The sequence below is a fragment of the Solanum lycopersicum genome, chromosome 7 (assembly GCF_036512215.1).
Source record: "Solanum lycopersicum chromosome 7, SLM_r2.1".
NCBI classification, from domain to species: domain Eukaryota; kingdom Viridiplantae; phylum Streptophyta; class Magnoliopsida; order Solanales; family Solanaceae; genus Solanum; species Solanum lycopersicum.
The window spans coordinates 63,606,609-63,632,800 of record NC_090806.1 but is presented as its reverse complement, the minus strand read 5'-3'; the positions used below and the strand labels follow the sequence as shown (position 1 = coordinate 63,632,800).

Here is a 26,192-nt window from a genome sequence, read left to right as displayed (position 1 = left end):
TTCTATCTCATCACCCTCAAACTCTTCATCAAATGAATTCCCCATTGCTGCAAAAGCCCTCTTCATTGACATGTCTGCCTCTTGAATTGTCATTCTTCTGTTTGAGGGGACAAACTTATCCTTTTTGATGTCTTTTCCTTTCTCATAGTTTACCTTTTTCTGTTCTACGGCCTAGAGTGGACAGAATTTGATGAAGTGATCTGGACTCCCACACTTATGACAAACCTGGTCTTTAGTGTTTTCAGATGGTTTTTGAAAAGCTTTCTTTTGAAAGGTTTGCCCTCTCTTTAGCATTCTGGTGAACCTTTTAGTTATGAGGGCAATGTTTTCATCTTCAAAATCATCTGATGCAGGAGCTTTTAGAACCAGGTTCCTTTCCTTTCTTTTTCCTCCAATTTCCTTTTCTTGGTTTTTCTTAAGTTCGTAAGTGATGAGATTACCAATTAACTCATCCATTCCCAGTGAGTCTAGGTCGCGGGCTTCAGTTATAGCCTCGACTTTGCTTTCCCAAGTTTCAGGAAGGACACTCAAGAGTTTCCTTACTGCTTTTCCATTAGGCATTATCTCTCCTAAAGAGTACATTTCATTGATGATGGAGGTGAACCTGGTGTGCATGTCTTGAATAGTCTCTCCTTCTGCCATCTTGAACAGCTCATATTGCCTGTTCAAGTTATCAATCTTAGACTTCTTGACTTGTGTTGTTCCCTCATGAGCTGTCTGCAGTGTTTCCCATATGGCTTTGGCATCTTGACATGACGAGATTCGATTGTATTCGTCTGGTCCTATGCCACATATCAGAATTTTCTTGGCTTTGGCATTGTTTTGAATTGCAAGCTTGTCTTCAACATTCCATTCCTTTCTTTCCTTTGGGATTTTGGTGATTCCATCAGTTGCTGTTTTCATAGGCGTGGTTTGGCCATCTAGAATTACTCCCCACAGATCAGGGTTTTCGCCAATAAGATGGTCCATCATATGATTTTTCCACCATCCATAATATTTGTCATTAAACAGTGGTGGTCGTGTTTGTGAAGCTCCCTCTTGTGGGGTAGGTGGTGCTGCCATTGAATCTTTTCAAAGTGTGAATCTTTTAACGAAAAGACCTGCTTTGATACCAATTGAAGAAACCTTACCCCAGAACACGAACCAGGTTCGTGTAAGTTGCTTTTAAGTAAAGATAGAATAGAGACACAAACACTTATTGAATTAAAAACCTTCCTCACTCAAGGAAGGAAAAACCTCGTTTTATTAATTCAACTATAAGATTTTGTGATTACAACTCAATAATCAAAAGTCTTATCTCTACTATTCCCTCGATTGACTCCAATCGATCTCTCCAAAAGTCCAAACCCACCTTTTGTTACAACTCTTACTAACACTCAACCCTACAAAGAGCCAAACCCACCCTTTGTACAATAAACTGTAAACTACAATTAAGAACAAAAACAAGACAAATAGTTCTTCACGATAAAACCTTCTAACTCAAGAATGTTTTGTCCGTGGCAATCCTATCAATCTTGAAGACCTCAGTTTGATGAATAATTTTCTCTTGTTCTCTACGTGAAGTCGTGGATATTTTTTCTGCCTCGTATGCTTCTTGTTGAGTTTCTGCCTTGTACAATCCCTACTAATAAGGTAAGAAAGTTATATTTAATCAAGGATTCTTTTTTAAATTAGAATCCTTATTATACACAACTTTCTTCCTTAATAATATATTTAAGGTTTTCCTTATTTGTATGACTTGTACCTTTAATATATTATTTTGACTTTGACAAATAACTCTATTTTACTTGATCTTGGACTCTAGCTTGACTTCTTTCGCTGCGTTCATTTTCTACCGTTCTTTGCGCTTTTTGTCTATCATCAAAACGAATTAACGATTCTATCACATTCTATCAGTATTAAATACAACCCTTAGAGTAGAATACCACTATCATTTGTCACATTATAGCCATTTAAGCACCAAGTCACCATCATGTAAGCATCACGCCCAGGGGCGAAGCTGCAGTGGAGTCAGGGTATCCAATCGGAGACCCTTCATCGAAAAAGTATATCGTGTATACAAGTAAAATGATACCCCAAATAACTATTTAATACTTTTGGACACCCATGAACACATAAAGTATATGTAGCCCAGTGGTTCCTGGGGAGATAGTGTGTAATACAAAATTAATATTATTTTGATAAAATAATTCTTAATTAGATAAAATTTAAGAAAACAAAAGGTCGCAAGTTCGATTCTCACCAACAACTTTTTCTCTTTTATGCTACTTTTTATATTTAAAAAAGAGTTATTTTAATTATTTTCTAAATCTAAATAATAGTCAATAAATCTATTTTTAGAAATAATACAAATTTTATATTATTTGATAAAATAATCCTTAATTACATACAATTTAAGAAAACAAATTACAAATTTAGCCGTAAGAATTTTAATTGATTTGACTTTGACTTTTTTTTAATTAGAATTTAAATAAACTTTAGTTTTTGAATTAATTAAAGTTAGTAAACAACCTTCAAATATTATATAAAATAACAAAACGCAAAAAGTCTATATAGATTTTTTTAAAAAAAAAGTTGTTTGACTATAATCTTTATTTTACATATGTCTCGTTGTTACTATCCTTGTTACTTGAAGCATAAAAATGATGTCTATCTAAGTTGAATTTTCTCTTTTTTCTTTTTTTTTTCTTTCGTGCTATCACGTCATATTGAACTAAAATACACATTAAAACTAAATATTATGTAGTTTAACTTTAAATATTTATGTACATTTGTTCATTAAGAAATTTAATTACTAATATTACGTAATTTGATTTAAAAAAATTCAGTACAACCATTCGTCATTTTTATTAATTGATGCAATTTTTGAACACCCTCAGTAAAATTTCTAGCTACGCCACTAACCATGCCATTAATTTTGAATTTTTTTGCTTATTCACATTTTTTGTTTTCTTAAACTCATTACACTAATCAATTAATTAAAAATATATTTTAAATCAAAATTGTCACATGTTATCAACCCCTTCTCTTCAAGCCTCCCCCCCCCCCCCCCCAATTCTTCTTTCTTGATTTTCATCATTTTCAATTTTTACTAGCTTCTTTTTTTTCTCGATTTTTCAGTCTTCAATGGTTGTTATATTTTTCAACATTCATTGAATACTTACTTTTTTTTCTTCGAATCGTCTCTCTCCCACAAAATTTTCCATTAGAGAATAATATTTTTTGAAAATTATTTTTTTTCTTAACAACTTACATGAAAAATAAAATTGTGTAAAAAAGTTGATAGATCTATATTTTTTTGCATCACAACTTACATGAAAAATGAAAATATGTTATGTGGGACGAAGCAGACTTGGTTGAGATCTTAGCGAATTTAAACGAATTTGCCCAGCAAACACCCCACCCCACCCCATTGTCGTCCCTACTTGTTCATTTTTCCTAATTAGGTCTAAAGGATTGCTTTTAAGTAATTTTCCTCTATTCTATATAATATAGCAACAAATAGAATTTAATTCTATGTTACACGTTGCAGAAACATTAAGAAGAAACATATTTATTTATAAGGTCTCAAATGCTGGGTAATTCCTTCTAAGAAAAATAATATGAGATTAAACGAAAAGAAAAGAGTGACAACAAAAATATGTTATGTGGGGCGAAGCAGAACTGGTTGAAATCTTAGCGAGTTTAAACGATTTTGCCCCGCATTCGCCCCGCCCCGCCCCATTGTCATCTCTACTTGTGCATTTTCCTAATTAAGTCTAAAAGATTGCTTTTAAGTAATTTTCCTTTATTCTATATAATATAGCAACAAATAAAATTTAATTCTATGTTACACGTTGTAGAAACATTAAGAAGAAACATATTTATTTATAAGGTTCCAAATACTGGGTAATTCCTTCTGAGAAAGATACTATGAGATTTAAAGAAAAGAAAAGAGTAACAACAAAATATGTCATGTGGGGCGAAGCAGAACTGGTTGAGAACTTTGCGAGTTTAAAATGAATTTGTCTCGCAACCGTCCAGCCTGCCCCACCTCATTGTCATCCCTACTTATGCATTTTCCTAATTAAGTCTAAAAGATTGCTTTTAAGTAATTTTCCTCTATTCTATATAACATAGCAACAAATAGGATTTAATTCTATGCTACACATTGCAAAAACATTAAGAAGAAACATATTTATTTATAAGGTCTCAAATGATGGGTAATTCTTTCTGAGAAAAATACTATGAGATTAAAAGAAAAGAAATGAGTAACAACAAAATATGTTATGTGGGGCGAAGCAGAACTGGTTGAGATCTTAGAGAGTTTAAACAAATTTGCTCCGCAACCGCCCCGCCCCGCCCAATTGTCACTCTACTTGTGCATTTTCCCTAATTAAGTCTAAAGGATTGCTTTTAAGTAATTTTGTCTATTCTATATAATATGACAACAAATATAATTTAATTCTATGTTACATGTTGTAGAAACATTAAGAAGAGACATATTTATTTATAAGGTCCCAAATGCTAGGTAATTCATTCTAAGAAAAATAATATGAGATTAAACGAAAAGAAAGAAAGAAAAGAGTAACAATAAAATATGTTATGTGGGGCGAAGCAGAACTGGTTGAGATCTTAGCGAGTTCAAACGATTTTGCCCCCCAACCGCCCTGCTCCGCCCCATTGCTATCCCTACTTGTGCATTTTCCTAATTAAGTCTAAAGGATTGCTTTTAAGTAATTTTCCTCCATTCTATATAATATAGCAATAAATAGAATTTAATTATATGTTACACGTTCTAGAAACATTAAGAAGAAACATATTTATTTATAAGGTCCCAAATGATGGGTAATACCTTCTGAGAAAAATACTATGAGATTAAAAGAAAAGAAAAGAGTAACAACAAAATATGTTATGTGGGGGGAAGCAGAACTGGTTGAGATCTTAGCTAGTTTAAACGAATTTGCCTCGCAACCGCCCCGCCCTGCCCCGCCTCATTGTCATCCATACTTATGCATTTTCCTAATTAAGTCTAAAGGATTGCTTTTAAGTAATTTTCCTCTATTCTATATAACATAACAACAAATAGAATTTAATTCTATGTTACACGTTGCAGAAACATTAAGAAGAAACATATTTAATAAGGTCTCAAATGATGGGTAATTCCTTCTGAGAAAAATAATATGAGATTAAAAGAAAAGAAAAGAGTAACAACAAAATATGTTATGTGGGGCGAAGCAGAACTGGTTGAGATCTTAGTGAGTTTAAACGAATTTGCCCCGTAACCGCCCCACCCCGCCCCATTGTCATCTTTACTTGTGCATTTTCCCTAATTAAGTCTAAAGGATTGCTCTTAAGTAATTTTTACTATTCTATATAATATGGCAACAAATAGAATTTAATTCTATGTTACACTTCGTAGAAACATTAAAAAGAAACATATTTATTTATAAGGTCCCAAATAATGGGTAATTCCTTCTGAGAAAAATAATATGAGATTATTTTGGGATAATGCACAACTACCCCCTCAACCTATGCCCGAAAACTCAGAGACACATTTATACTATACTAAGGTTCTATTACCCCCTGAACTTATTTTATTAATAATTTTCTACCTACGTGTCACTATCTTGTGGACCCAACGTAGGTTGACTTTTTTTTCAAGCTAATGCCACGTAGGCCGAAAAGGGGTAGAAAATTACTTATAAAATAAATTCAGAGGGTAATAAAACCTTAGTATAGTATAAGTGTTTCTTTAAAATTTCGGACATAAATTGAGCAGGTACTTGTACATTTTCCCTTAAAAAAAAAAAAAAGATTTTTTTTTCAAAAAAGAAAGAGCATGATGCCTAGGGTTCATAAAACACTAAAAATTGAATCAAATAATACTAAAAATTATATGCAGTTTATTTGGTTTTTATATATATATATAGATCAAAATTTGATCTTTATATACATAGAGAAAATGTGTTTTTCAACGAAGGAGTGTCTCCTGACAATTCTTGAATAAGGACGAGATCAAAATTTGATCTTTATATATAGAGAGATAAAATGTATTTTTCAACGAAGGGGTGTGTTCTGACAGACGAGTCGACCCTTGTATAATAAAGACAAGTTAAGGTGTCTAGGTACACTCAAAATCAAAGTGTTTTGATCAAATTTTAATAATATGACTCTCTTTGTTCAATATTAATTGATTTTTAATATTTTTTTTAATTGTTCAAAATAATTAAATTGTTTAAAGTTTAATGTTTGATTATTTTTTTATATTTATCATTTCCTTTAATGAAGGTTAATATTTTCTAAGAGATAAATTACACTAATTACAAAGTTATATTATAGTTTCACAAAGGCTGATAGTGAAAAATATGATTTAAATAATATTATTGAATAAATTTTTTAATAAGTGTGCATTGCCTCACAAATTAAATTAATATGAAATTAGCGGAGTATCTATTATGTTCTCTGTCTCAATTTATCAAGTAGATTTCGAGAGTCAATAAATTTAAATTTGATCATAAATTTGGACATGTAATCTTTTACTAATTTTTTTAAAATTAAAATGTATATATATTCAAAAACTACAAAAGTAGCATTTATTTAAATTTTAAAGACATAATACATAAACACACGAGTTCTATATAACACAATACACGTAAAACAAAAAATAACATATAAAATATTATATAGAACATATATATCCATTTATTTAATGTTACTTATGTAATTTTAAATTTTAAAAAATGTCATATAAATTGAAACGGAAGAATTATTTCAAATTTTATTATGCCCATACTAAAACAAGTAGTTGGAGGAGAAAGCTCCAAATAGAAAGTTACAGTAGTTGTTCCACTCTAGTTGCAGTTTCCTTCTCAGCAACAAATAGTATAATAGCAATGAAAACGATGATTGATGAACGATAGCTACATGTCTAGTGAAAAGTAGCACAAATCATGCTGCTCTTCCTAGTCCAGCCAAAACAGCGTTTACTTTTTGAGTTAGAAAATGCAGTAATGACGAAATACAACTTTGTTAATTCTTCCATTGATGCTGCCGTCAGTTCTCCTCCATCCATATCCACACAAAAAAAATACTTTGTTTTTTTGTTATATATATATATGATGTTGCTATTTCAACTGCTACTGTAGTAGATGATTGCTTATACTTGTGGTTTTGTAGTGTGCAGAGCAAAAGGGAAGGGGGAAATTTGAAGAAGGGAATTAGGTCATGGAGGTCGATTCTAGTGGGAATCCTAATTGGTTATTTGATTATGAGTTGATGACGGATATTACTTCTGCTGCATCTGTTACCGTCGCTGAGTTTCAGTCTCCGGCTACTATTGATTTCAGCTGGCCTGCTCAAACGATCTATGCTTCTTCTAATCTCATGTGAGTCTGCTCTTCCGCCCTTTTTTAATTCTTGTCAATTTGTTGTACAATTACTCTCATGGTCATTTTTTTTCTTTTCGAATGAGGCTTATATGGTTTGAACACGTGAAAAGGAGAGACAGTGACTTGAGTTGAAGGAGAAGTAAAGGGAGGCTGAAGAAATATTTGGAGAGGTGATTACACAAGACTTGATGCATCTTTAGATTACGAGGGGATGACCTTAGATAGGGATATGGAGGTCATGGATAGTGGTAGATGGGTTATTGGTAGTTGAGTGTTGTCTTACTTACGGAGGGATAGACTTGGTGGTAGTTTGGAGCATAGTATGTGCTTCTCCTTTCATAGCACTAGTATTAGTATTGCTTTGAATTGCTTTCCTTTCCTTTATTTGAACTGAGGATCTAGTGGAAACAATCTCTCTACCTCCACAAAGGTAGGGTAAGGTCTGCCTACACACTACTCTCTACATACTCCACTTGTGGGATTGCACTGAGATTGTTGTTGTTGTTGAATTTTAAAGAACAATAAAGAAAGTTTTATGTTAGGATTACAACTTCTCTTTTGACTTAAAACATGTGAGCTTTGTATATTAAATTCATTGAAATCGAGATGAAGGGGAAGGCGGAAGGTTGTGGTAAATTTGACACCTAGTTTCAAATAATCTTATCATAGAGTAGGAGGTAGCTTCAACAAGGAATTGTCACTTCAGCCAGTCTGTAGTTTGAAAAGTTGTTCCTTTCGAGCATAAGGAAAAAGTGCCTATCACTTTGTGTTGAGGTTATAGATTCCTCTCTAGATTACATTACTTTAAGATATAGAAAGACTGAAATTATGTTCGGTAAATATGTTTAGTAGGATTTATATCTATCAGCTTTTCCACCAAGGTTATTGTTAGTAATAACTATGAAAGACAAATGTCTAATCTTATGGGTGCGTACATGTTTAATGTCTCGAAAGGATGATGCAAAGTAGTGGGACATCAACACTTTACTGAAGCTGGTGCTTTGCTTTTACCATATCCATATTCTGATGGTCATCTATCTCTTTCAGTACTGAAACAGATTACACATTTGCGGATTCAGAAGTTAGCAAGGAGGCAAGCTCACGAAAGCGGTAAATAAATTATCCATTTCTTTTATATCATGGTTTGATAGGTTTGATGAACTCTTTTTATTACATTCTTCTTGTTTTAGAGATCTGGATCTGTTTATATATCCTATGTTCTAGTAAGGAGAAAACCTATTTGGCTATGGTTGTCCACTCTTAAATGTACTCATTTAAGAATTTTTCTTTCAAAATATGTGTATCCTACAACTATGTCACAGGCTAAAATGAAGTCTTGAATAGCCTTTCCTCCATTATTCCTAATATAACCATATCCCCCATGTATTGGGTCAAAACTGTCGTTATCTTTACCTACATGACCATTTAGATCTCCACAAATAAAAATCTGTTGGTCGTCTGGAATACCTTGAACCAAGGTGCCCATATCTTCCAAATATTTAGTTTTTGTTTCCACATCTAGTCCTATTTAGGGAGAATAGGTGGTAATGATATTCATTGTTTGATTTCACATGCAAGACTTAATGAGATAACTCAATCCTCACCACACTTTCCCTCTACAACCTTGTCTTTAACTCTTGGTTTTAGAATAATTGAAGTCCACGCTTTATTTGCGCTTTGTGTTTAAAACCCCCAACTGATCTTAGAGCTTTTTTGCTCTTTTTGCTTTTGATAACACTGCACACCACAACTCTCCTCCTTTATATGGGTTTGAGACCGGCCATTTGAGCAAAAGCTCATACAGGCTCTTCCTCCCAATCACTCCTTTCAGTTTTATGTTTGTCTATCACTGAGGAGAAGTTCGTTGATTACTCAAGAAACCTATTTTCCTTGCGAGATTCTTGGTTGTAGACTTGTAGTCTAGTAAATTTGTCAGCACAATGATATCCTGATATATCAGACAAAACAGCTGCCTAGTTTCTTTATACTTCTTCTCTTTTCCTTTTTTACGAAAAAGCTATTGTTTATTCTTGTTGCTGAGAGTAAGATAATTTATTAATGATCTCAATACTAATAATTACAAAATAGGGTTTCTATGCAGTATCTTTCATGCCCGGTTCTCTTGCTAATCATCCTACTGAACTCAGGCATGAATATCAGATAATGTGACATATCGAAAAATTTTACATTCTGTTTCCTATTTTATGGAGAACCCATTTAGAGTACCAATCTGGTGTGGATTGGTGTTTTCTTGTTTCAAGTCTGTATAAGAGTTTTACTATTATAAGTGATAATTTCCATTTGAAGGACTATCATCTCAAATTTGAACTGTCTATGTGGAAATCTCTGTTTCAGGTTTGACAATCCAATCTATCTAATTGCTAAAAGGAAATCTCAACATTTGATAGAGCTTTGTAGATATCTTCAATTAATATGCAGCCTTTCCAATAGTCAGTTATGAAAATTTAGCTTCAATATACTGCATCCTATCTATTAGTATTCTTACATCACACCTTTTTTCAATTGTCTCATTCTGTTGGCGATTCTAAGATGGACACAGCTTATTTAGTTTCCAGAGTAAAATTCCTTTCATTATGGGCTCAAAGTAAACAGATAGTTTTTAGCAACTTTAGGATGACTGTACATGTGATTCTTGTTCTTCTATATCTATGTAGATCATCAAATGAGAAATAATGAAATTCACTTTCACAATGTTGAACCTGAACAAAATTTTCTTTATTTTAGAGTTGTGTATCACATAAATTTCTCATAGGATTCCTATGGGTCATGATCATACCATTGCTAGCCATCCTTGTCTATATCCTTGTCCAGTGTCATTAGTTCCAATGAAAATATCCTTCAAAAGGTTGGCCATTAAAGTGAGTTGCTAATAGCACTCCCCTGCATCCCCAAGAAACAAGAAAATGAAAAAGAAAGTTTCTTTATTAAAACTGGTTGTTTCAGATAGCATTTTCTAAACAAAGAACAATGCTGTTTGAACTGGTATCATTCATTTCTTTCTTGTATATCTACTTAACTGTACGTACAGGTTAAAAAGTGAATGTTGCAGCTCTCCGAGATCTAAGGCATGCAGAGAGAAATTGCGGAGGGACAGACTGAATGAGAGGCATGATCTCTCCTTCTAGATCTCTTTCTTTTGACAAATTCACTTTCTTATGAATTCTCACATCCAAATCTGACATCATATAGGTTCCTCGCATTGAGCTCTGTCCTTGATCCTGGAAGGCCACCAAAAACTGAGAAAGTTGCAATTCTAAGTGATGCTCAAAGGATGCTGATTGAGCTGCGAACTGAAACCCAGAAGCTGAAGGAGTCAAATGAGGAGCTGCAAGAGAAGATAAAAGAACTTAAGGTGTAGTTTTAATTCTAGTGCCACTGAATGTCAGCTGTACTCTCTGATCTTCCATCTGTGCTAGTTTTCTTTGGCTCTCTGTTGAGGCACTTATAAAAGAAAAACCTATGTCTATTCAGGCAGAGAAGAATGAGCTCCGAGATGAAAAGCAAAGGCTAAAGGAAGAAAAGGATAATTTGGAGCAGCAGGTTAAAAGCTTAGCTTCTAAAGCAGGATTTCTCTCCCATCCTTCTGCCATGGGAGCTGCATTTACTGCACAAGGACAAGTTGCTGCAGGCAACAAATTGATGCCTTTCATTGGTTATCCCAGTGTTGCGATGTGGCAATTCATGCAACCTGCTGTTGTTGACACATCTCAAGATCATGTGCTCCGTCCTCCAGTTGCTTAAGCTGGATTTGCCAGGTGACTTGCTACTGGAGCTTTGTTCTTTTTGTTGCTCCTGTGAGTGCTAAAAGTGACAAACAACTGAGACAATTTGCTGGTTGTATTTGTATGTCTAGCTTTTATGTATGTGTCAGTCTTGATGGTTTGCTTAATCATGTATATGGCGGGTGTATACTCACCCGAAAAACAATTATGTATTATGATTCCCTAGATGGGATTCCTTCTGAAATAATTAAACTTGGTTGTATGCACATTATACCCTGTTTTAGCTAAGCATGCTTCTGCACTCAGTAGTATATTCTCCTCTGGATTGACTCTGAAGACTTCACTTATTTTGTTTGAGAGGCCATTTTGGTTACTTTCTGCACTCACTACCAGAATTCTTTTCCCTGCACTAGGATTAACTATATCCGTGTTTTCTTGATACCCTGGTGCTTGTACTGAATTATACTTTGTTTGCTCTGTTATACTTACCCGGAAAGAGGTCAACCTCTTTTCGATCTATGTGCTTCCGAAATTCACATCTAGGGCTTCTAAACTCGGTGTAGCACCTATTTTCAGAGTATTTGCGCTGTTACAAGCAATGTGTTGAGGAAATTTCAACAGTTAATTTTCTTTGAACCTTTTGTTAGACATCAGCATAGGCTGTGTAGGACTCCATATTTATTGCCTCTACTGATTCTACTGAATCAAGAAAGTATTCATGATTTAGGGTAGAAAATCTCGATGTTTTCCATTATATCTCCGTCAATAATTTGCACATTGATAAGATGGAATGTTGAAGAAACAACCAGGACTGAGGAAAATCAGGTACAAAATAGAATTAAATGAAACATAAAACGAAAAAATGACAACATCTTCAAAATATTGTTTGAAGGCTTACAGAAGGAACATCATCATAACAACAAAGCCAAAACCCACAGTAGAACCAGCAACGACACTGATTTTATCAGCCGAAGATGGGGAAGATGTGGCAGGTGCAGAAGCATCAGGGCCCTCAGCAGAAGGTGGCAATCCTGGGGCCTCAGCAGAAGGTGGCAATCCGGGGGCTTCAACAGAAGGGGATGTTGGAACGGCAGTAGGAGGCATGGCTGGGCTGTGAGCATGGGAGGACTTGGAAGGTGACATTGCAGGGGAAATTTTATGTATGTTTCTGGGTGAGGGTGCTGATGAAGACTTGGGAGATGGCGATAAAGAGGGAGGGGAAGCAACTGGGGGTTTAGTCATGGGAGTTGGTGGTGGAGTTTTGGGAGTTGATGGTGGTGGAGTTGACGGTGGTGGAGCTTTTGGGGTTGGTGTTGGTGGAGTAACCGGTTTGGCTGGTGGAGGTGGGGGTGGGGTAGCCTTGGGAAGAGTGTTGATTTCGAGTTTCATTCCTCCTACATTACAATGTCCACCAGTTCCACATATAAAGTATTTCTTGCCTACAGAAGCTAGAGTGATTACTGTCATCCCTCCAGTATAAATTGCAATAGGAGCTGTAATCTGGCAGGTCTCAAAACCAGCCTTTGTGACTTCTAGCACAGAATGGCTCAGAGAATATGAAAAAACTGTCAAGAAAAACACAAAACAAGGCATTAGATGGATGGATGCCAACAAGTTCTAAAAAGATAGTCTATCTTTTACATGGCTTACTCAGATTATCTCCGACGAAGAAAGTTTTCGATGCAGCCCATGCTTGAACATCAGTAGATTGGTCCCATCCACCATTAGGACTTCCCACTGTGTAATTTGTTGCCATGGCTGAACCAAGCAGCATGGTTATAGCAGCCAAGCTCATCAACATTCTTAGCATTGCCATAACTTCTTCAATCAACAAAGAATTAGCTAATTTGGCTGTATTACTGCTGCCAAATTAGCTAATTTTGTATATCTTGGGTCTTGCAGGATCTTAGCTATTTAATGCAACTATACAAAACACGTTGAATAAGGAGAAGGTATTATTTTAATTTCAACAGGCACTGACAGCTTGTTCCATAAAAAAAGTCCCCTGTCAGTTTTAATTTTTTAAAAATTTAAGTTTTACTTGCATGCTACTCTTTTTGAAGTCCAAATATTAACACAAGAACATGGCAAAATGGTGGAGCATTATACAACAATTCATTCATCTAACGTCCTTCTTCAAAGAGTTTAAGTTTTATGCAATAAAAGGTAATTTCATTTCGATAAACATTGATCGATTATTTATTATTAAGTAACATGTTAAACTACACTGATGATATAATAAAGAAATTGTGACCCTTCTTCGAAATATATGACCTTTAGTAATAAATTAAATTAAGGAACCAATAGTTTTACGTATTAATTAAGTTTATATGGTCGATTTGTATAGTTGATATTTGTTTGTTGACAAAGAAACAAGGAGACATGGAAAGCATTGCCTAAAGAGAAGACTTATTCCTAAATCATAGAGGAGGTGATTCTAATTAATCATATACAATTTATAAGCCACCACTATGATTTAAAAATATTGTAAAGAGAATAATTTTGGACCCTGTCATATAACTGGATGCACGTTCCACCTCTATCCTTGCTATTTTCTTACATCATAATTTATACAACACAATTGAACTTTCGAAAGTCAATTTTTTTCTAATATATAATTTTTAAAATTTTTGAAAAATAATATTAGAAAGGTATAAAAAGTGTTACAAGTCACAAAAAATAATAAGTAAATTGTGATGTAGTTAATTATAATTAACACTAACTAATGAGGGTACTCAAAAGTTATAAATTCATATGGTATTCCCTCCCCACATACACACTTTTCCTCTCAAATTTCATCAAATTTTAAGAGAATGATACAGCTAGGAGATAAATGGTCAAATGTATACTTGGATGTTAAACTATAAATAGTTGGTATTTTCTACCTGAGTTGTTATAAATTATTTATCAAAACATATTTGGAAACTGATTATTTTATTTGCTTATACTTGTAAAAACATACTAAATAAAAGGGTCTGATGTACTCCTCAACTTTGTCATTTAGAGCTGATATACCCCTCGTTATAAAAGTGGCTCATATATGCCCTTATCGTTATACAAACGGCTCACATATACCCCTGCCGTTACAAAATGGCTCACATATACCCTTCATTTAACGGAAGTTAAAAAATTAGTTTTAAATTTATATTTGTTACTTCTATTTTTAAAAAAAAAATTATTTAGGGGTATATATGATTCTTCTATCAAAGTTCAAGGTATATTTTAATTTTTTTCATACAAAAATTATTTTTTGACTTCTTTTATTATAATTATTTGAGTTTCTTATTCTTATTTTGTTTTTTTTCTTTCATTCCTTAGTTTAAATAAAAAAAAATAAACTATTTTTTGTGTGTATATTGTAATTTAATTTCGTATTCGAAGAAAAAATTTGGTCATCTACAATAAGTTTTACAAGAATATTAGTGAAACATAAAATAAATTTGATTATCAAAATAATAATTATAAATTAGTCATTGAAACAAAAAAAAATCAGAAAAAATATGTTTGACGAGGATTAAATTTACTCATATGGGATTATATTTTTTATAAAAAAAAAATAAAAATTTAGATTAAAATTATTTTTTTTTTCATTTCCGTTAGAGGAAAAGGGTATATGTGAGCCATTTGGTTACAAGTAGGGGTATATATGAGTCACTTTTATAACGAGGGATATATCAACTCTAAATGACAAAGTTGAGGGGTATATCAGACCCTTTTCCCAATATTTTATTATGTTATTTCAAACTTAATTTGTATTTCGAGGTTACACCACACATGTACTCAGACTTTAAAAATAACGTTTACTATACCGTGTTCGTACATAAGGTTATAATCTGTTGTTTATTATGTTTCGATCATCTCATTGTTGTTATTGTTCCTTCCTTAATGCTCTACACTATTTTCCTTATTAGTTGTCATGTCTTTTTCATTATCATTTTCCCTTTTTGTTCTTACTTTAATTTGCTATATCTGAGCCGAGGGTCCTTTGAAAACAACTTGTTATTGAAATTGTTTCAGTCAAAATTGAGACTTTTTTCTGGTTTAACTCACAAGTAACAAACTTTGTTTTCTTACATGTTTCCTAATTTGTTTATATGCCTAATTTCTATGATATACATGTAATCCATGTAAAACACATATACAAAACTAATTTCCCAAAGAAAAAAACTTCCCCTGATTATATCTGGCTTCAAATTCTCCTTAATCATTGAACTTAAATCCTCAGAAAACAACCAAATCCGCCATGAACAAACTGCTGGCATCTTGCTACTGTCAAATCTTCATTTTTTTTTCTCTCCGGAGCAATGGCTTTTTCAAATTCAAAATTTCATCAGAATAGAGCGCGATCAGATCAGGCAATTGGCTGAACGTCTCAGGAATATGTTGTACTAATGCTGCATGTGAATTAGTTCATCTTCCTTGCATTCTCTTATCGCTATTTCCATAACGTTGCTCGATGTAGAAGGTAATACATCACAACAATGCCTTCTTGGAGCAAGCAACTACATACAAAACATCCAAAAAAAAATTAGATACTAAATAATGAACAGAATTTAGAGAGCAAAAAGTTTCAAGATACCTGTTGTTTATCAAGGACTAACTTGTTTGACAACACTCTGATTTTTTCTAGTCTTCTAGGTGAACTCATGTCGAATTTGCATTTCTCAAATGTTTTCTTCTTGTAAATACTCTCAGTTCCGTTGATGCTAGAAGAAACTTTGTCCAAGAAATAAACAGGCTGTCTTTGGCATGGATCAGGTTCATATTTCCTTGTATCAAAGTCGTATAATCCACCTAAATGACTGCTTTTCCAGGGAGCGTAGCTCTCTTGTACGCGCTGAACATTTGGTAAAAGCACATGCTTATCAAATACTTGAACAGCATATCCCCAGGATAATGACACTGTCCAAGAAAACCAAGTATCATAGCAAACTGTTTGCTGCAAAATTCGATGTGGATCGAAGCTTGCAGCATTGTACAAATGCTCCAGAGCCTTCACTGTTGTCATATTTGGGAATATAGGATCAATTTCCTCTATATGATGCATTGATACCAATGGCCTAATGGGATGTGCAGCCAACATTCCAAACACATTTTTGTGAAAATCCATCTAGTATATCAATTTCACAAAAACAGAACAACATAGTCAGAAATGCAAAATGCACAATAGCCTAAAAAGGACTACAAGTAATTCAAAAGGTAAATGAAATCGGCTGAATACATCGTCAACCCCTTAACATACAGGGGCGGACCCACATGGAGTCCGCTGGTGCTCGAGCACCCATTAACCAAATAAAGAGGTATTTGTTTAAAATTAGCATAGAGCACCCAATGAACAAATGATTTGACTGGTTCATTGCCTCACTGTTAGCATGTTCTTTTTGTATATTTTTAACTCTTCCACGTTTCAGTCATTGCTTAAGTATGCTAGTAGATTTTATTTAGACACTCAAACTCCAACATGTTAGAACGTAGAATCTGATTATATAATAAAGGTGTTCCAATTAAACACTTCCAACTCAAATTTTGGAAAAATATTTTGCTCGTATTTTCAAGTGCTCGTTATAAAGATAAGTTAATCACTTAAAATACGTCAGTTCCTTTGATAAAACCTCACACGTGCTATCTGATCAACTTATCTATATAATAAGTATGTGTGAACATTGTATAGAACCTTTTTTTCAAAATATGATCCAAAAGTGTCTAATTGAAACAGACCATGGTTCGAGAGTTTAAGTGAAATTTATCGAAATTTAAAAGGGTTATCGATATATTCAATGTACCTGATGAAATCCGGGCTCACGAGTTAATCCAACACCAAGCTCAGACAAACAAGCATGAATTCTCCCATCACTTCCATACAAATGAGGATATCTTTCTATGCAAGAATCAAAAACTTTAGCTAAAACTTTAGCCAATGGATAACTTATAGCAAAACCAGCTCCACCAAAAGCCATTTCATAAGAAAAGAACTTGTTCTGCATAAAACTCTCTGAATTTGTCCCAATGTAATACCAAAATCTATGATCATACTTAGATAGTGTCTTAACCAAATTTTCTTGGAAAAAAATTGTATCATCATCACCAAACACAAACCATCTAACATTAGTATAATTAAGCCTCACTGTCTCCAAAACGACACGTGCCACTCGTATAGCTGATGGGGTCCCACCTTTATGTGTATATCTAAAATTAGAAGTATTCTCAGAAATGCAAATTTGAGGCAAAGAATATTCATCACCATTTGTATCATTTGATGAAAAATGTATCATTTTTTCAAGAAACACACAACCCCTCATTCTCTTAGGCTTCCACCAAAGTTTAACATATTCTTTTCTTTTAGACCAAGATAACTCATTTGATGCAATACCAAAAACAACATGATCAAGATTTGTTTGTGATGATGATAAATTGTTTTGTAGTGAAATTGAGGTATGGAAATGGTTATTTGGAGCTAGAAAAATGGAACAAATAAAATAAATTATGAGACTAAAACATGATATTATAATGAGATTTATGAATTTATTGGTGGAATAATATTGTGTTTTGTTAGTAAAATGAAAAATTTGCATTTCTGAAGATGAATTTGGATGACAAAGGGAAATTCAATTCATTTACAAGTCTACAACCTCCTTTTGTGGAGAAAATTTGATGATCTTTTTAATTTGCTTTTTTAGAAAATCAGTTACATGTGTACATGTTTTTGTTATTAATTACAAAGAGTTACTAATGGGAAAAGTTAGGTTACTGTTAAGGTTTGAATATGTAACGCCATTTTTGAGTTCAATTAGAGGTATACATGTGGTGAAATTGAGTCAATAATGTTGACGTGAATGAGGAAAATTGGTGGAAAAAAAATACAGTGTGGTTTGTCATATTTGAAGAAAAAGAAATTAGTTAAAGTCAATGTGTGTGAAAATGTGAAAATTAAGAAGAGGTGTATGACATGTATTTATTTTGGTGATATTTATAGTAAAAGAAGGGTTCGGTTGCCCAACATAATCATCAACTAGAAATAAATACATTAAATTTTTAATTTTATAATTTTAAATATGTCACGTACGAAAAATTTTATTTTTTAAATATGGCATTGTTAAATTGTTCGATTGCCTAGTGAAGTTGTTTGTGCTTTGCGCGATTATCTAAAATATTTATAAGATAATAATATAAAATATGTAATATTTAGGTAAGTATTGAATATATAGATAATATTAATATATCTCTTCGTCTGTGATATCATAAATTTTTTTTAAACATATAAAATATATTTATTTATTTTGTATATGTATATATTAGAACAAAATATTCACCATGGTGAAGTAAATGAAATAAGAGATAATATGTTGAAATAACAATATATTGTATTAGGTAGAAAATATTTTATACATTTTAATTTTCTCTATCTTTTACTAATGTTCTATTCATACTCTGATTTCGTCAAAATAAAATTGATTTTTTTTATTATTACATTTTCTTATTATAATTTTTTAAACATTAATTAAATATTCATAAGACTTACGAAAAATGAAACATAAAAAATTATGAATCATATTTAATATTAAACGTTACAAGTAAGATGAAGAGACATGAGTTATAAATAATTCAAATTTATAATTTTATTAGCCATAAAATGTATTACTAATTATGTATTGATTTTATTTGTAAAATAAATAAATAAAAGTAAGGGGTGAAAATACAAAAAATGAACAGAGAAAATATAATAATTGGTGAGTACATAAAAATTATAAATACATTTTAAAGCAAAAAGAACAGTGACAGATTGTTACATACGCAGAAAATGACATCATGAAAATAATATTTTATTTTTCAATTACTTTTTATAATTGTAATAAAAATGAAACTAATCATAATAAATTTGTTGTTGTTGTTAAAATGAAATAATTATATTAATTTTTTTTCATAACAAAGAGAAGTAGAATGCTAAAGGACCAAATGTTTAGCATTGACAATATAATACATTTAGCTAAATTATTTATACAAATTAGAATTTAAAAAACTTTAGCAAAAGTAATTAAGTTGCTAATACAATTCAAAGTGGAAAAATAATCTTTAATTAGGCATTTTTTTTCCTTCTACCATCTTTCTTTGCAAAGAGATTCGACATCATGTTTTGATCTATATTTCAAACTCTTCATTATATGCAACCAACTGAATGAAAAAAATCATATACCAATTAAAAATGATTATGTCAAAAAAAAAGAACGAAATATAAACTATATCTAATATATTTGTATATTGTCTTTTCAATAAGACTAACAATACTAAATACTAATTATTTCTTGAAATCTAACAAATATTATAATCAAACTATATTATATCTGAAAAACTAACTATTAGAAAGAGCAATTGCATACGGGCAACACATTGTTAAGAATTACAAAGATTTTTTTAATCATACTTATTTGATTTCTTAAAATACGAACATAAAAAAATATATTAAAAAAGCATGTCTAAATACATAAAAATAAAAAGAAAGACTTTAGAATGAATATATCTTATCTTCATACACTTTTTTTTTGTTACATGTTAGTTAATTCACAAACAAGTATGATGAAGAAGAGAAATTATAACTTTTTATGTGAATCTTCATGAAAATAAATATGAATTTATATAGGCAAAATAAAGGAAATGAAAAAATAAGGACTTGAGAATGATATATTTATTAACTTCATGTACTTCTTTTTGTTACATGTTAGTTTCATTCACAAACCAAATACGAATTTATATAGACAAAAATAGAGAAAATAAAAATTAAAAAATTTGCAATGAAACATTTATTACCTTCATGTACTTCTTTTTTGTTACAAACCAAACCTATATGATGAAAAAAGAAAGGATAATTGTGAATGTGCATCTTCATGAAACTATAAATTTATAGGCAAAATAAAGGAATATAATAAGACATCACAAACTTATAAATTTAATTTGAAGGTTATATTATTAAAAGTAAAAATTAAAGAGTGGCAAATCATGAATAGTAACTCCTAGTGAATAAATTAAAAAATAAAAATACTTAAAATGTGAAAAAAAATTATTGTGATTTCATGATTAGAAGTGAGATAAACAAATAGAAAAAAAATATAGAGTGTCTTTTTATAAATGTTCCTACGTTAATAAAATATTTATTTATATAAATAAAGTAAATTTTTATAATAAAATAATTAATTGAAATTTAAAAATTCAAAAATAAATAAATTATGTTTCTCCTTTTATTATAAGTGAGATAAATAAAATTAATAAATATGAAGAGTTTTTGTTATAAATGATCCTCCATTAAGAAAATATTTATTGTAATAAATTTAAGTAATTTTTTTATGATATAATAATTAATTTATTTAAAAGAAAAACAAAAAAAAATAAGGAAAAAACTAAATGCAAATGAAGGTCATAGAGAGGTGTCACATCACCTTGTTTATGATTCTCATATATATATATATATATATATATATATATATAGAGAGAGAGAGAGAGAGAGATAGATTTGAGCTTCTTTACTTATAATAATAATTTAATTAATAACATGGCTGAATCATAATCGATCACAAGTAAAAAAATGATTTTGTAAAATCGAAACTTTTTTCCGTTAACAGATAATGGCATGGATGGACCGTTCTCTCAAACGGACTTGAAATTACTTAATGAGCGGAACTTTTAATGGAAGTCATACTCGCATAGATGAATCTTTTCTCAAAATTTGATATATAACATATTTGAGCCTTTTCAGAATAAGAAAAAAGATTTTTGATGTGGATTCTAAAATCGAATTAAACAAGAGACGTTATGAGAAGATATTCGCCCTTCGTTTATTTTGACAAACAAAAGTAGTTATCAACTTATGAAAATCTGACTATTTCAGAAGCTAATTACTTAAATTCATGTTGGTTTACGATATTACAAATCTAGACATTTGGACTTTGGACATGTATTTGACGTATCCAAATACGTCCAAATCATATATCTACGATAGATGGAATAAAAATTAGATGTAATTTATTCCAAACACTATATTCAAGTGAATTTACATGTATCTACTCTCTCACAAGTACGCTTATGGAGTTATATTTGATATTGAATATATGCATTTATTTATTTTTTTGATAAATTTAATTCCGAATATAATACAGTAGTTGTTTAATCATTTTCTCAATAGTTGCAACTGTATCTGTCAAATGTAAGCAAGAACTGTTTTCAAAACCACAGTTTGATCTGGGTTAATCTACATTTCTGGTGAATTAATATATGCCACCTTACTAAACTTTCCTGAGGCCTGTCTAGGCTCATCTTTCTCCAGTAAAAAAATCACAAAAATTAAACTAATCATAGTTCATAAAAACACAACAATATTAACTTCAATCCGTGGTATGGCGGAATACACCCAGAGAAATTATAAGCACAGACCTTGCTTTTGCCACGAGATCCATGGAATCGACGAGCAACCAAGGTTTCAAAAGAGTGATTACTACTCTTTCCAGAAGAGATGCAACACACGACACCCTCCTACAAGAGTTCCTTAGTAATACAGGAGGTAAGAGTAACAATCGCATAAATCTGCAATGCCAAGGAGAAGAGAATGAACTTCACTAAGAATTCAAATCCCCGGGAATAGGCACAAAAGGCAACAATAGCTGAACATTTTAGTGATGCTCTATACCAACTATTCAAATAACAGGAAATTCAAACCTTAAGACAAAAGTCTTGAAAGGCATTCAATTCGAAAAATACTAATAAAAGAAGAAAAAAATGGCAAGCTTTAATAGACAAGATGGTGTTTGCCGAGTCTGCTAAATAAAGCAGCACTAGCCAGCAAAATTCATGAATAATTGTTCCACACATATCAATTTCAGATCTCCGCATACATGTTTGCTTTACATCACAGTTTGCTCAGAGATTCTTGGAGCTAAAATGCAGTCTTTTCTAAACTAAAGATAATTTATAAGGAAGGAGTTGAAAGATACTTAGGATGAAAAGCATGAAATACCACTAAGATAAATGTTACCCCCATTCAACTATTCTAGTGGCTTCCTTGTACTTACAACAAGATTATCGTGCCAAGCCTATATTGATACCAGTAATTTTTGCAATTTTCCTTCCACAGTTTTGTACACTCTGTATACAAAACCTTTTAAGTACGATTTTTCTTTTGTTATTAATTTTTTAGAGACTCAATAGTAATGCATCAGCAAAAGCTAATTAGTTTATTCGTTGCTCATATTCTAAAATTTATGGATCTTGCAACTAATAATTTGACAGAGAGAAATCAAACACGGCCAAAGTTTCATAGAAAGTTGGAACTAATGTCATGTGTTTACGTCTCTCTCAAACACAATGAAGTTCCATGTATCCTTTCTGTGCCTCTGGTAGTTATCATTTCTCTAGGAGAAATTTATTTTAACAGATTCGGAGAGTCTTTCTTCTCCCTGAAATAGAAGTTTGAGATGCATTAATATTTATCACACACTAATGATGTGATGTTTCTTTGAAGACAACATGGATATGGATGACATGCAAGCCCCATATTTCTTGGATTTGATAGGACTAGGATTCCTGGGTTTTGACAATGGCCAGCCACCTTTTACTTAAGAAGAGCAAGAGGCCTCAGGCATAGCAAGATGAACCAATGTGAATGAGTGTAAGCTTTGTTGCCCTAAGGCGATTGGTGTTGACCACACTAGGTGCTACCGTGGTAGCAAGAGAGACCAGACGATATGAGTTACTAACTTCAAGTTTCAACGCCAGCCAACATTCTTCTGCGACTAGGCGAATAATATTGCATACGAGAGTAAGACCTTATATGATTTAGAAATAGCACTGGGAGAAAGAGTCTTCTGTGAACCAAAGCAATCAATAACAGGTGGAAAAAAGAAGGCATGTGATGTCTTTCTAACAAGAAAGGGTACCTTATAAAATTCAGAAATCGGAAGAGAGAGTTCTATCAAGAGACTGCATAACCCTCCGCTCGTCCAAACCATGGATTGACAGGCCGTTTGTCGAGCAATTTTAAGTATCATTTAAGTCTGCATTGAGATCAACTCATCATGCCCACATTGTCTAATACCAACTATCATCGTCTCATTGATAGGTGCTGAAATGTCACAGCATGGTCGGCGAGGTGCCTTCAACTGATTCAGGAAAATCAGGAAAATTAGACATTCAGCAGAAGAAGCATGAGACAGAAATACACCACAAAAAAAGGCACAGTAATAATAACAAGACAAGGTAAAAAAGTCCTGGGTCCATAGGCATGCAGAGTACCTGTTCAACATCGAAGTCTAACTTCTGCGAGAAGACCCTTATATTTACCAACTTTTTTGTAGGATTTTTTCTAACACACTTCCCAACACTGTGTCTTGTATACTCAGTCCATACGCCATCTATACTAGAAAGCACCTTTTTCAAGAAGAAGACATCAGGTTTTTTGCATGGATCACTAGGATTGACTCTAGTGTTGAGCATATAGCTTGCAGAAACATTTTTACCCCTTTTCCATGGTGTAAATGTTCGCTGCAGCGAGAGAAGATCTGGAAGAAGTTGATTCCCTTCAAACACCTGAACGGCATAACCCCATGCAACTGAAACGGTCAGTAAATTGGACTTGTCATAGCACACAGTTTGTTCCAAAATCCTAGCTGGATCAGCATGGACAGCTTGGAAAAGATGGTCCACTGCTTGAATCCTAGTCATGCCAGGAAAAAGTGGCTCCACGACGTCCAAGTGATGAAGTGATAACAAAGGTGATAATGGATGTGCAGCAAGGATACCAAACAGATTTCCTCGGACATCAACCTATTTATAATGAAAGCAATTTCGACTTAATAACACAAAACTAAAATCAAGAACATCCTAGGTAGCTTATATACTCACATGAGCACCCTCAAAAGGCCAGTTCATTAAACTTCCATTAGCAAAGAAAATATTTGAGGTTAAGTGAGGTTACTCGTAAGCTCACAATAAGGTAGCATGCCAAACTACTCCCTCATCCAATATATAGTATTTCCTTTTTAGTCTTTCCCAAAAAAGAATAACACTTCTCTATATTTAGTAACAACTTAACTATAAAATTCTCATTTTACCCTTAATGAGATAGTAAATATATATGGCTTATTTGCGACCACAAGTTTCAAAAGTTGTTCTTTCTTAAACTCCCTGCACACTCAAACTGTCACATAATTTAGGATGGAGGGTGTATAAACATAAAAAACATTAAACACTATTTGTATCAAAACGAGCCTTATTTCAACTATCATCACAATTGCAGAACTACAATTGACGGAAAAAAAACAGCTATGTTCTTTGATAACATGCTAAACAGATTGGCCATCGTTCAATATGCTGCTAATCAAATCAACAAAAGATATCAAAAGTTCAAACATTTGCCAGTGATACGCAAACTTGACAAAATTTCACATAGTACTAACATGCTTTATCATTTGCCTCATATTTTCACTAAATTAGGAATACATACATCTAACAAATGAACCTTAAGGTTATCTCATGAAAACCAGCTTCAAAATTCATCTTGTTCTATTAGTTTATAGTTCAAGTTTTGTTAATGAAATCCAAACCCCAGACACAACAACTACAACATACCCCGTTTAATCCCACAACAGGAGTCTAGAGAGGGTAGAGTGTACGAAAAGTCACCTGGTGGAATCCAGGTTCATGAGTCAAATGTACTCCGAGCTCAGCTACACAAGAAAAAATCCTGGAATCACTTCCATACAAATGAGGGTACCTAATCAAACAAGAATCCAAAACCCTAGCTAAAACCTTAGCCAATGGAGCACTAAGTGCAAACCCACCCCCTCCAAATGCCATATCAAATGAATACTTCTCATTTTGCTCAAAACTCTCCGAATTATACCCAACATAATACCACTTCTCACAATCATATTTCGACAAAACTCTAACCAAATTATCCGTAAAGAAAACAGTATCATCATCCCCAAAAACAAACCAACGGGTATCATTAAAGTTCACATTTTTAACCAAATCAAAAGTATCTTTAACAATACGAGCAATCCGAATCGCCGAACGACGGCCCGCCGGGAATGAATAAGGAAACTTAGAAGTATCCGATGAAACAAGAATTGGGGGTGATGAAACAGAGAGGGTAGAAATGGAAATCGGGTCGTCAAGGAAAACGACGGCGTTTGTGGAATTGGGTTTGTACCAGAGGTTAATGTAAGAGAGACGGTTAGAGAAAGAGGAAGAAGAAGCGGCAATTGAGAAGAAGAGGTGTGAGATTGAAAGATTAGTGGAAGTTGAAAGGGTTTTGGAGAAATTGGGATTTGGATTGAAGGAAGTTTTGGGGGTCTGGATGTGATGAAGAAGGAAGATGAGGTAGAAGATAACAAGTGTGGAGAAGATTAAGAGAAGATCTTTGAGACGATTTTGTGTATGAATGAATCTTGGAACCATAGGCATTTCTACTGTGTTGGATGAACTAAACATGGAGAAAATTATGATAGTGATGATTGTAACTATGGAAATCGAACTGTATTGTGAGCAGATCTCAGTTTTTGGTTCTCTCTGTTTTTTGTTTCCGTTTCTTGAATTTGAATACAAATCTGAAAAAATAGATCAAAATATGTGAGGCTATGCGTGCCATACTCGTATTAAAATTCGATAAAAAGTTTAAGGTTAAAGCTAAGAATTCTTTCAACAAAGGCTGCTCAACATGCAATAATCCAAAGTGGACTAGATTTATCATGGTATAATATATAATTATGTTTTTTAATTTTATTTTGTTTTATATTATTTTTTTTTAATTTTGAAAATGCATAAAAAAATATTTGAATTTTGTATAAAATTAAATAAGATACATATATCTTATGTGACATTTTATATGACAATTTAGAATTCTATGTGATGTAAAATGTGTATTATGCTACAACCCAATTTTTATATAAGTTTAAGCATTTATTTATGTATATTAAATATTAAAAGATATAAATATTAAATAAGGCAAAGTTAAAATATATATATATATATCATTTATCATCCTAGAGATGGCCTTGTCCATGTAAAGATTTATAAACACAAGCATTTTATTTATTAA

At 32.4% G+C, this 26,192-nt stretch overlaps 4 protein-coding genes across 6 annotated transcripts; 1 reads left to right on the top strand and 3 right to left on the bottom strand.

The window, feature by feature from the left end:
- The first annotated feature begins 6,789 nt into the window (after nucleotides 1-6,789).
- LOC101247632 (transcription factor ILR3) lies at nucleotides 6,790-11,379 on the top strand. 2 transcript variants are annotated; one of them, XM_010325504.4, is made up of 6 exons: nucleotides 6,790-7,034; nucleotides 7,159-7,367; nucleotides 8,418-8,480; nucleotides 10,420-10,497; nucleotides 10,581-10,743; nucleotides 10,863-11,379. In XM_010325504.4, exons 2-6 carry the CDS (start codon nucleotides 7,207-7,209, stop codon nucleotides 11,130-11,132), a joined length of 735 nt encoding a protein of 244 aa, XP_010323806.1. In that variant the 5' UTR covers nucleotides 6,790-7,034; nucleotides 7,159-7,206; the 3' UTR covers nucleotides 11,133-11,379. The 2 variants fall into 2 exon arrangements, with proteins under 2 accessions (XP_010323806.1, XP_019070537.1); XM_019214992.3 differs by having other exon boundaries at nucleotides 6,807-7,034; nucleotides 10,441-10,497.
- A 546-nt stretch (nucleotides 11,380-11,925) lies between these two features.
- On the bottom strand, nucleotides 11,926-13,047 carry LOC101246646 (uclacyanin 1-like). Its single transcript, XM_004243782.5, has 2 exons — nucleotides 12,764-13,047; nucleotides 11,926-12,678 (listed from the first exon to the last, which is right to left on the bottom strand). The coding sequence occupies exons 1-2, from the start codon at nucleotides 12,927-12,929 to the stop codon at nucleotides 12,008-12,010; spliced, it is 837 nt and encodes a 278-aa protein (XP_004243830.1). The 5' UTR covers nucleotides 12,930-13,047; the 3' UTR covers nucleotides 11,926-12,007.
- Nucleotides 13,048-15,115: 2,068 nt separating this feature from the next.
- Nucleotides 15,116-19,887, bottom strand: LOC101246943 (uncharacterized). Its single transcript, XM_010325506.4, has 3 exons — nucleotides 16,897-19,887; nucleotides 15,693-16,223; nucleotides 15,116-15,615 (listed from the first exon to the last, which is right to left on the bottom strand). Exons 1-3 carry the CDS (start codon nucleotides 17,683-17,685, stop codon nucleotides 15,502-15,504), a joined length of 1,434 nt encoding a protein of 477 aa, XP_010323808.3. The 5' UTR covers nucleotides 17,686-19,887; the 3' UTR covers nucleotides 15,116-15,501.
- Nucleotides 19,888-21,195: 1,308 nt separating this feature from the next.
- LOC101248314 (uncharacterized) lies at nucleotides 21,196-25,822 on the bottom strand. Of its 2 annotated transcripts, none has more exons than XM_004243404.5 (4): nucleotides 24,776-25,822; nucleotides 23,387-23,917; nucleotides 23,032-23,253; nucleotides 21,196-21,682 (listed from the first exon to the last, which is right to left on the bottom strand). In XM_004243404.5, the coding sequence occupies exons 1-3, from the start codon at nucleotides 25,583-25,585 to the stop codon at nucleotides 23,143-23,145; spliced, it is 1,452 nt and encodes a 483-aa protein (XP_004243452.1). In that variant the 5' UTR covers nucleotides 25,586-25,822; the 3' UTR covers nucleotides 21,196-21,682; nucleotides 23,032-23,142. The 2 variants fall into 2 exon arrangements, with proteins under 2 accessions (XP_004243452.1, XP_025887833.1); XM_026032048.2 differs by having other exon boundaries at nucleotides 23,387-23,680.
- Between the last annotated feature and the right edge of the window lie 370 nt (nucleotides 25,823-26,192).

Coding starts and splice junctions, on each gene's coding strand:
- LOC101247632 (XM_010325504.4), top strand. CDS start 7,207: ATGGAGGTCGATTCTAGTGGGAATCCTAATTGGTTATTTGATTATGAG. Junction 7,368..8,417: donor TATGCTTCTTCTAATCTCAT/GTGAGTCTGCTC, acceptor TATCTCTTTCAG/TACTGAAACAGATTACACAT. Junction 8,481..10,419: donor GAGGCAAGCTCACGAAAGCG/GTAAATAAATTA, acceptor CTGTACGTACAG/GTTAAAAAGTGAATGTTGCA.
- LOC101248314 (XM_004243404.5), bottom strand. CDS start 25,585: ATGTTTAGTTCATCCAACACAGTAGAAATGCCTATGGTTCCAAGATTC. Junction 23,918..24,775: donor ATGAACCTGGATTCCACCAG/GTGACTTTTCGT, acceptor CATTATAAATAG/GTTGATGTCCGAGGAAATCT. Junction 23,254..23,386: donor TAGACTTCGATGTTGAACAG/GTACTCTGCATG, acceptor TTCCTGAATCAG/TTGAAGGCACCTCGCCGACC.
- LOC101246646 (XM_004243782.5), bottom strand. CDS start 12,929: ATGGCAATGCTAAGAATGTTGATGAGCTTGGCTGCTATAACCATGCTG. Junction 12,679..12,763: donor CTTCGTCGGAGATAATCTGA/GTAAGCCATGTA, acceptor TTTTCTTGACAG/TTTTTTCATATTCTCTGAGC.
- LOC101246943 (XM_010325506.4), bottom strand. CDS start 17,685: ATGCAAATTTTTCATTTTACTAACAAAACACAATATTATTCCACCAAT. Junction 16,224..16,896: donor GTGAGCCCGGATTTCATCAG/GTACATTGAATA, acceptor TTGATATACTAG/ATGGATTTTCACAAAAATGT. Junction 15,616..15,692: donor TAGTCCTTGATAAACAACAG/GTATCTTGAAAC, acceptor TTTTGTATGTAG/TTGCTTGCTCCAAGAAGGCA.